The sequence below is a fragment of the Trichechus manatus genome, unplaced genomic scaffold, assembly GCF_000243295.1.
Source record: "Trichechus manatus latirostris isolate Lorelei unplaced genomic scaffold, TriManLat1.0 scaffold00008, whole genome shotgun sequence".
NCBI lineage: Eukaryota > Metazoa > Chordata > Mammalia > Sirenia > Trichechidae > Trichechus > Trichechus manatus.
The window spans coordinates 33,978,615-33,989,418 of record NW_004443944.1 but is presented as its reverse complement, the minus strand read 5'-3'; the positions used below and the strand labels follow the sequence as shown (position 1 = coordinate 33,989,418).

Genomic DNA, 10,804 nt, shown 5'->3' with positions numbered 1-10,804 from the left:
AAAAGAACATTTCAAGATCTATCCTGAAGTACAGCTCCGTCAGTGATAGGATAATATCCACATGCCTAAGAGGAAGACCAGTTAATACAATTATTGTTCAAATTTACACACCAACCACTAAGGTCAAGGTTGAAGAATTTGAAGATTTTTACCAACTTCTGCAGCTGAAATTGATCAAACATGTAATCAACATGCATTGTAATTACTGGCAATTGGAATGCAAAAGTTGGCAACAAAGAAGGATTGGTAGTTGGAAAATATGGCCTTGGTGATAGAAGTGATGCTGGAGATCACATGATAGAATTTTGCAAGCCCAATGATTTCTTCATTGCAAATACATTTCTCATCAACATAAACGGCAACTATACACATGGACCTCACCAGATGGAATACACAGGAATCATATCGACTATAGTTGCGGAAAGAGACGATGGAAAAGCTCAATATTATCCATCAGAACAAGGCCAGGGGCCGACTGTGGAACAGACCATCAATATACAAGTTCAAGTTGAAGTTGAAGAAAATTAGAAGAAGTCCAGGAGAGCTAAAGTATGACCTTGAGTATAGCCCACCTGAATTTAGAGACCATCTCAAGAATAGATTTTGACACATTGAACACTAATGACCGAAGACCAGAAAAGTTGTGGAATGACATTAAGGACATCATACATGAAGAAAGCAAGAGGTCATTTAAAAGACAGGAAGAAAGAAAAGACCAAAATGGATGTCAGAAGATACTCTGAAAGTTGCTCTTGAACCTAGATTAGCTAAAGCGAAAGGAAGAAATGATGAAGTAAAAGAGCTGAACAGAAGATTTCAAAGGGCAGCTTGAGAAGACAAAATAAAGTGTTATAATGAAATGTGCAAAGACCTGGAGATAGAAAACCAAAAGCAAAGAACATGCTCGGCATTTCTCAAGCTGAAAAAACTGAAGAAAAAAGTCAAACCTCAAGTTGCAATATTGAAGGATTCTACGGGAAAAATATTAAATGACGCAGGAAGCATCAAAAGAAGATGGAAGGAATACACAGAGTCACTGTACCAAAAAGAATTAGTCGACGCTCATGTGAACCGATGGTACTGAAGGAAGAAGACCAAGCTGCACGGAAGGCATTGGTGAAAAACAAGGCTCCGGGAATTGAGGAATACTAACTGAGATGTTGCAACAAACACATGCAGTGCTGGAGGTGCTCACTCATCTATGCCAAGAAATTTGGAAGACAGCTACCTGGCTAACCGACTGGAAGAGATCCATATTTGAACCCATTCCAAGGAAAGGTGATCCAACAGAATGTGGAAATTATTGAACAATATTATTAATATCACACACAAGTAATATTTTGCTGAAGATTATTCAAAAATGGCTGCGGCAGTACATCAACAGGGAACTGCTAGAAATTCAAGTCAGATTCATAAGACGATGTGGAACAAGGGATATCATTGCTAATGTCAGACACATCTTGGCTTAAAGCAAAGAATACCAGAAAGATGTTTACTTGTGTTTTATTGACTATGCAAAGGCATTCAACTGTGTGAATCATAACAAGTTATGGATAACATTGTAAAGAGTAGAAATTCCAGAACACTTAATTGTGCTCATGAGGAACTTGTACATAGACCAAGAGACAGTCGTTCGAACAGAACCAGAGGATGCTGCGTGGTTTAAAATCAGGAAAGGTTTGCGTCAGGGTTGTATCCTTTCATCATACTTATTCAATCTGTATGATGAGCAAATAATCTGAGAAAATAGACTATAGGAAGAAGAACAGGGCATCAGGATTGGATGAAGACTCATTAACAACCTGTGTTATGCAGATGACACAATCTTGCTTGCTGAAAGTGAAGAGGACTTGAAGCACTTACTGATGAAGCTCAAAGACCACAGCCTTCATTATGGATTACACCTCAACATAAAGAAAACAAAAATCCTCACAACTGGACCAATAAGTAACATCATGATAAATGGAGAAAAGATAGAGGTTGTCAAGGATTTCATTTTACTTTGATCCACAATCAACACCCATGGAAGCAGTGTCAAGAACTCAAAAGATGCATTGCATTGGGCAATCTGCTGTGAAAGATCTCTTTAAAGTGTTAAAAAGCAAAGATGTCACTCTAAGGACTAAAGCGCACCTGACCAAAGCTGTGGTGTTTTCAATCGCTTACTATGCATGTAAAAGCTGGACAATGAATAAGGAAGAAGGAAGAATTGATGTCTTTGAATTATGGTATTGGTGAAGAATATTGAATATACCATGGACCGCAGAACAACGAACAAATCTGTCTTGGAAGAAGTACAGCCAGAATGCTCTTTGAAGCAAGGATGGCGAGACTTCGTCTCAAGTACTTTGGACATGATATCAGGAGGGAGCAGTCCCTGGAGAAGGACATCATGCTTGGTGAAGTAGAAGGTCAGCAAAAAAGAGGAAGACCCTCAACAAGATGGAATGACACAGTGGCTGCAACAATGGGCTCAAGCATAACAATTGTAAGGACGGTGCAGGACCAGGCAGTATTACACATAGGGTCACTATGAGTCAGAACTGACTCGACAGGACCTAACAACAAATGTAAGGAATCTTTGCCTAACCAAAAGTTATAAAGATTTTTTTCCTACATTTTCATCTAGAAGTTCTATAGTTTTACATTTAGGTCTATGATCCGTTTTGAGTTAATTTTTAAATTTTTGTTTAAGGTATGAATCAAAGTTCATTTATTTGCATATGGATTTCTAATTGTCCCAGCACCATTGTTGAAAAAACTTCTTTCTCCACTGAATTACCTTTGCACTTTTCTTGAAAATTAGTTGTCCACATTTGTATCAGAAAAGCCAAATCCCTTGTCTTTGAGTCAATTCTGACTCACGATGATCCCATGTGTTACAGAATAGAAGTGCTCCCTAGGGTTTCCTTGGCTGTAACCTTTACATAAATAGATTATCAGGCCTTTCTTCCACAGTGCCGCTAGATGGCTTCGAACCACCAACATTTAGGTTAGTCGAATGCAAACCATTTGTGCCACCCAGGCAATATATCAGTGGAACAAACTTTTGAGTCTGTTCTACTGATACGTTTGTCTATCTTTGTGCCAATACCACACCGTCTTGATTACTGTGGCTTTACAATAAATCTTGAAACCAGGTAGTGTTCTCCAAATCTGTTCTTTTTCAAATTGCTTTGGTTATTCTAGGTTTGGCTACTGCAGAAATTTTAATAAGATTGTCATTTGTTACAACAAAGCCTTCCGGAATTTGAATAGAGATTGTACTTGATCGATATTTCAATTTGGGGATATTGACATCTTATCAATATTGAATCTTTTAGCACATGAACAGTGTATATCTCTCCATTTATTCTAAATTTCTTTTTAAAATTTCTCTCAGCTATGTTTTAGATGTTCTCAGTTCTTCACATTTTTTGCCAAATTCATCCTTAAGTATTTTCTATTTCTGATGATACTATTAATGGCAATTTAATTTCAATTTCCAATTGTTTGTTGCTAGTATATAGGAATACAAATAATTTTTGTATAGTGAATCTTGTATCCTGCAACCTTGCTCAACTCATTTATTAGTTATAGCACTTTTTAAAATTGATTCCAGTGTATTTTCTACATAAATGACTATGTCATCTGCAAATAAAGGCAGTTTTACTTCTTCCTTTCCAATCTAGATGCCTTTAATTCCTTTTATTACTTTATTGTACTGGTTAGAACCTCCAGTACAATGTTGAATAGAAGTGGTAAGAACACTTATCTAGTTCCTGATCATTCAGTCTTTTACCATTAATATATAAGTAAGATGTTAGCTGAGATTTTTATAGATTTTTTTTTATAATATTAAGAGGGTTCCCTTCCATTTCTAGTTAACTGAGAGATTTTATTAGGAATGGGATGTTGGATTTTGTCAAATGCTTTTTGGACATCTATTGAGACTATTTTTGTTGTTGTTGTAGCATGGTTAATTCTATTGATTGATTTGTTTGTTTTGTTGAGGTGAAATTGACACAACATACAATTAATCATTTTAAAATGTATGATTCAGTGGTTTTCAGCTATTCATAATGCTGTAAACCGCCACCTTTCTCTAGTTTCAAAACTTGTTCATCTTCCTAGAAGAACACCTGTACCCATTAAGTAATCACTCCCCTTTCTACCACCTCCTATCCTCTGATAACCACTAAGATGCTTTCTGTCTCTATAAGTTTGCCTATTCTGAATATTTTGTATAAAGAGAATCATAAAATACGTGACCTTTTGTGTCTGGCTTCTTTCATTTAGCATAATGTTTTCAAGGTTTAGCCAAGTTGTAGTATATATCAGCACTCTGTTCCTTTTTATGGCAGAATATTATTTCATTGTATGGATATACCACATTTTACAACATTACCCTGATGGAAATTTGAGTTATTTCCACCTTTTGACTATTAGAAATATGGTAATTCTGTATTTAACCTTTTGTGGAACTGCCAAACTGTTTTCCATAGTGGTTACATCATATTAAGTTTCCACCAGCAACTAACGAGTGTTCCCATTTTCCCATATCTTTGCCAACACTTTTTATTTTCTGGGTTTTGTTTTTGCTTTTATTAAAGCTATTAATGGATGTCAAGTGGTATCTCATTGAGGTTTTGATTTGCATTTCCTTAATGACCAATGATCTTGAACATCATTTCATGTACTTATTGGCCATTTGTGTATCTGCTTTGGAGAAATTCAAGCCCTTTGCCCATTTTTTAATTGAGTTGTCTTTTTGTTCTTGAATTGTAAGAGTTCTTTATATATTCTAGATACTAGACTCTTATCAGATATATGATTTGCAAACATTTCTCCCATTCTGTAGGTTCTCTTTTCACGTTCTTGATAATATCCTTTGGTGCACAAAAGTTTTCTTATTTTGAGGAATTCCAATCTATCTATTTTTTCTTTAATTGCTTGAGCTTTTTGGTTATAATTAAGAAAACTTTGTCAAGTCCAATGTCATGAATATTTACTCTATTTTCTTCTAATAGTTTTATAGTTTTAGCTCTTACATTTAGGTCTTTGATCCATTTTCAGTTAAGTTTTTGTATATGGTATGAGATAGAGATCCAAATTTATTATTTTGCAGTTGGGTATCTAGTTGTCCCAACACCATTTGTTGAAAAACCTTCTATTCTTTTCCCACTGAATAGTCTTGCCACTCTTTTTGAAAATCAATTGACCTTAGACGTATGTATTTGTTTCCGGACTCTCAATTCTATTTATTAATCTATATGTCTATCCTTATGCCAGTACCACACTATCTTTATTATGGTAGCTTTGTAGTAAGTTTTGAAATTGGGAACTATGAGTCCTCTAAATTTGTTCTTCTTTTCAAGATTGCTTTGGCTACTCTGAGTCCCTTGCATTTCTTTATGAATATTAGGATGATCTTTTCAATTTCAGCGGGAAAAAGATGTTGGAATTTTGATAAGAATTTCCTTGAATCTGTAGATTAATTTAGAGTGTAGTGCCATCTTAACAATATTAAGTCTCTGTCATGAAATGAATTGTGTCCCCCCAAAATATGTGTTGAATTCCTGGCCCTTGTACCCGGGATGTGATCCTGTTTTGTTATGTTTATGGGGCCATACCAGTGTAGGGTGGATCCTAAACCTAATCACTTCTGAGTTATAAGAAGACCAGAATAGACACAGAAACAGACATATAGGCGAAGACACACATCATGTGAGGATTATCTACAAGCTAAGGAAAGCCAAGGAACCAAGGAATGCTCAGGGTTACTGACAAGGAAAGAATTGGTGTGGCCGTAATTGGACTTTTAGCCTCCAGAACTAATTGTTAAAAAAATAAATTTCTGTTCTTTAAAGCCACCTACTTGTGATATTTGTGTTACAGCAGCACTAGGTGATTAAGACAGTCTCTAATCTATGAATATGGAATGTCTTCTCATTTATTTAGGTGTTCTTTAATTTATTTCAACAATGTTTTGTAGTTTCCAATGTACAAGTCTTTCATTAAATTTATTCTTAAATATTTTATTTGTTTCCTATATGTTTTATGCCTTTTTTGTTCCTCATTTCCTTCATTACTGACTTATTTTGCATTAAATAGATATTTTTAGTGATTAAGAGCTAAGGCTGCTAACCAAAAGATTGGCAGTTTGAATCCACCAGCTGGAAACTCTATGGGGCAGTTCTACTATGTCCTATAGGGTCGTAATGAGTCAGAATGGACTCGAAGGCACACAACAACAATCATCAAAATGCACTTGTCAAAAAAGATTATATGTTTACTCATGTAGGTATCATTTAGGGCACTGTTCATTTTTCTGTGTAAGCCTATATTTCCATCTGGTGTCACTCTCTTTCTGTCTGCAGGACTTCCTTTAACATTTATTATAGAATAGTTTAAGTATGTGTGTGTCTTAAGAATCTTTTTTTGCTTTCACCTTGGAAAGACATTTTCACTGAGTACAGAATTCTAGTTTAGTTTGTTCTCACTCTCAGACCAGCCACATCATCTCCTCTTTCCTTTCTTTATCCAACAACTCCCCTCTAGTGTCCTAAGCAATTGTTCTTTGCTAGATAATGACTCTATTGTTTTAAGCTTGCCTCTTAGGGCTCCAAGTCCTTCCTGCCCAATGCAAGGCCTTTCTACTTCTGTTTCAGGAGCCTCTGAGCAGAGGAATGACAATGAGTGGCAGGTGCTACAGCCTGAGGGCCCCATGCTCGTGGCAGAAGGTGAGACGCTCCTACTGAGGTGTACAGTGGTCGGCTCCTGGATTGATGACATGATAAAATGGATCAGGGTGAGAAATCAGGACCAGCAGGAAATTTATAACTTCAAACATGGCTTCTTCCCTGGGGTGATGCCCTTGGCCCAGTGGACACTAAAGTCACTTAATTGGGATTATTCCATCCATATTCCCCATGTCACCAAGGAGGATGCTGGAACCTATCACTGTGTGAGATTTGATGGCTTGAGTCAGCACTTGGAAAAGACACTTGATGAGGGCACCTCAGTGCTTGTGAAGGGTGAGTATCAGGCCTGAAGCCATAGCATTCTGCTCTGATATATCTCCCTGGACCAGTCTCTCTTAGCCCCAATAATGCTACGTAACACAAAATCTCAATGGTGCACAACAATAAGTATTTCTATCTCACTTACACATTTATGGGTTGGCTGAGGCATCTCTGTTCCACATGTCTCATTCCACTGCCAAGGCTAGAAAGGAAGCAGCTACCCTGCATATGTTTTTCTTATGGAGATGGGAGAAACACAAGAGGGCAAGCCCAACCGCACAAGCGTATTTCAGTTGCAGTCCCTAGGTGGCTCAAATGGTTGCAATTGGCTGCTAACCTAAAGGTTGGTGATTCAAACCCACTCAGCGGTACTGTGGAAGTAAAGGCCTGGTGATCTGCTTCTGTCAAGATTACAGCCATGAAAACCCTATGGAGCAGTTCTACTCTGTAACACATGGGGTCCCTGTGAGTCAGAATCTACTTGATGGCACCTAACAACAATTCATTTTATATCTGCTAACATCCCATTGGCTAGATCAAGTCACATGGCTAAGCTCAAAGTCAAGAGGCAAAGATATGCCCTCTGCCCAGAATAAGTCCATGGCAAGGGTGTGCATGTAATGTACTATCAGAGGGGAGTATAGAATAGGACTGATAAGCCAATCAACTGCACTCCTCAAGTTATGGTGTTTTGAATTCCACCCATAGTGGCCTAGATAATAAAATTCTGGGCCTTTTATCCAATACCAAAAAAAAAAAAACAACCAGTTGCCATTGAGTCAATTCTGACCCATGGTGATCTCATTGTTTCAGAGTAGAACTGTTCGGTAGGGTTTTCAATGGCTGTAACAGTGAGCCCTTAAATCAGTCACTTCAGCTACACATTTCAAGAGCTGAATTTGGAAAATATGAAACATCATTCCTACTTCAAAGCTAATTGAAGTAATTGAATAAAAGAATGGATGCTTGTGAAATCACCCTGCAAACTGTTGAGGTGGAGAGTATCTGGGTGTGAGGAGTTCATCTTAGCTTGACACAAACATTTCTGGGAGACTTTCCTGGCTCCTTCCAAGTTCTGATACTGCCTCCTCTGGGGTCGTATAATCCTCTGGATTTCTGCCCTCCGGAAGATTTTCTTGATGGTCATCACCATCAAACTAAGAACTTCGTCAGGGCAGGACATTCATCTGTCTTACTGAGCTTCATTTTCCCAGGTCTAACATTAGCATATAGGAGCCCCTGGGTGGCACAAATGGTTAAGTGCTGGTTGGTGGTTCGAACTGACCCCAGAGGCGCCTCAGAAGACAGGCTTGGCAATCTGCTTCTGAAAGGTCACAGCCTTGAAAGCCCTATGGAGCAGTTCTATTCTGCACACACGGGGTCATCATGAGTCAGAATCAACTGGATGGCAACTAACAACATCTTTGGCATATAGTAGCTACTCAGAAATTCTTTATTGAGCAAGTCAGCTTGTGAGTGAGTAATGAGAGAATGCAGGAAGGAGTGGCTGAATGAAGAAATCAGGGGAAGAGGAAGGGAGAGAGGCTATGAGGAGGAAAATGAGTGGATAATGGAGGAAGCAAGGAAATCCAACAAGGACCATCTCTTTGGCTTCAGGAGCTGGAGACCCGGAGCCAGACCTCTGGATCATCCAGCCTCAGGAGTTGGTGTCTGTGACTACTGGAGACACTGTCTTCCTGAACTGCACAGTGATTGGAAATGGTCCTCTAGGACCCATCAGGTGGTTCCGGGGGACTGGTGTTAGCCGGGAGGCCATTTACAACTTTGAAGGTATCTCTCACCCCAACGTGACAGCAGTCCGGGCCTCTAACAATGACTTCAGCATTCTCCTGGAAGGCATTTCCATTGAGGATGCAGGCACCTACTACTGTGTAAAGTTTCAGAGGAGACTCAATAGACAGTACCTGTCTGGACAGGGCACCAGGTTGAGAGTGAAAGGTGAGACAAGAAACACAGTGTCCTGGGACATGTAAAGAGGGGGGACTCACAAGGAAATTTTCACCATGTCCCAAACAGACCAATTCTTCTCAGCCTCAATGCCTTTGCATAAGCTGTTCCCTTTGCCTGGAATGCCTTTTCCTTTTCTCTGGAAAACTCCTACTCATTCTTCAAGGCCCAGGATAAATGGTTCCTCTCTGTGAAACCTCCTCCTCCTAGGCAAAGTTACTCTCTCCAGATTCTAGGCTCCCACTGCACTTTGTGTAGATCACCAATGATTCAACAAACATCTATTGAGTGTCTGTTAGTGTCCAGCACTGTGCTAAGTGCTGGGGACAACAAAATGAATGAAATATTGTCCCTATCCTAGAGATGTTCAAGTAGAAGGTCCAAGTAGTCCTTCAAAGTCACAAAGTTTGTCTTCTGGCCCTTACCCAGGTAGAAATGGGCAGACCCATCTAGGTGCCCCAGATCTTAGGATAGAGGATCAGGATGTGGCAGGAGGGAAAAGAAGAGGGGAAATATGAGAATGTCTCTCTCCCGTTGCAGCAAAACCCACCTCTCTCCAAGAGGCAAAATTCACTAATGGTTCTTTAGACAAGACATCTTCAACAGGTGAGCATACCTACCTCCAGCGGAATTTTCCAGCTCCTCACAGTCAAGGTGGGTCAGAGATGGGTTGAGCTTGGGAAGGGAGCAGTCCCAGACTTCCAGTGACCATATGCTACCAAAAAAGTTCCCAGAACTCCATCTCAACCACAGCACTGGGGACCCAGAGAACCATCTTAAAGCTCAACCAAAGAAAGAATTTTCTAACAGGAAGAGTTGTCCAGTTGTTCAGAGGGCAGTCTTGCTTTAGGGGTAGTAAGCTCCCCACCATTCAGAGTGTAGGGATATACTAGGACGTGAATAACAACACTGAAGAACGTGGCTTGGCAGCCAGGCCTGGACTGAAGCCTTTCTAGCTGTGTGATGGTGGATTGGTTGCCTCAATCCTTGAGTCTCTGATGTCGTACTATATGACCTAAGAGGCATTAGAATCAGAAAGCTGCCCTCGTGGCATTGTGTAAGGGTCCAGTGAGATCACTCATGACAAGTGCCTAGAACAGTGCATGGTACAACAGTATTAACCCTCAGAGATAGATGCAGCCAGGTGAGTTTCTCTGATGCTCAGACCTGTTCCCATCACTCTTGGGAGCCAGACTGCCTGAGTCCCATTCCTTCTTTGACATATATGGCCCTGAGCAAATCACTTCCCATTCTAGACCTATCTCCTCATCTATAAAAATGGGGCCATTATTCTACTTTGTAGGGTTGGTATGAGGATTAAATTACATAATTGACAAGTGATTAGCTCAGGGCCTGAGAGAGAGGCGCTGAGCAGCCAATAAATCAAAGCTGTTTTTATTATTATCAACAGTCAGAGATGCTGTCAAGACGATTGCGGGTACAGGTGCGATACTGGTCAAGGCCTCTTCTGGCCCAGGGCAGGTTGGGGCGGGGGGAAAGGTCTTTGATCTACTTCCCCAGTCTAGAGAGGATGTGGTCCTAGAAGTTATACAGCAACTGGGCCAGACCCTACCTATGGGATACCAACAGGGGATGCTGAGGTATGGGCTGTGGGTCATTCACCAGGGTCCCATTTGAGCTCTCCCCTGTGTCCCCCAGGCCTCCTGTCCACACTCTTACTTGTAGTCCTGGGGCTGAAGGCAGTGATCTTGGCTGCATTCCTGCTGGTCTTGGCTGTCCGCCGGAGGAGACCGTGGCAAGAAGGCTTCAAGATCCCAGACTCAGCAGAGTTGTGTACATCTCAGCATGGGGCAAGGGTCAGGGGTGAAAGG

At 40.1% G+C, this 10,804-nt stretch overlaps 1 protein-coding gene across 1 annotated transcript in view; it reads left to right on the top strand.

Annotated features, from left to right (window-relative positions):
• The window catches only part of SIRPB2 (signal regulatory protein beta 2), a 31,306-nt gene extending 20,716 nt beyond the window's left edge, over nt 1–10,590 (top strand). The window contains 4 exon segments of the mRNA XM_023725606.1: nt 6,651–7,016; nt 8,622–8,963; nt 9,513–9,628; nt 9,631–10,590. Of these exon segments, the coding sequence (XP_023581374.1) occupies nt 6,651–7,016; nt 8,622–8,963; nt 9,513–9,628; nt 9,631–9,822 (1,016 nt within the window). The 3' untranslated portion in view covers nt 9,823–10,590.
• The last annotated feature ends 214 nt before the right edge of the window (nt 10,591–10,804 follow it).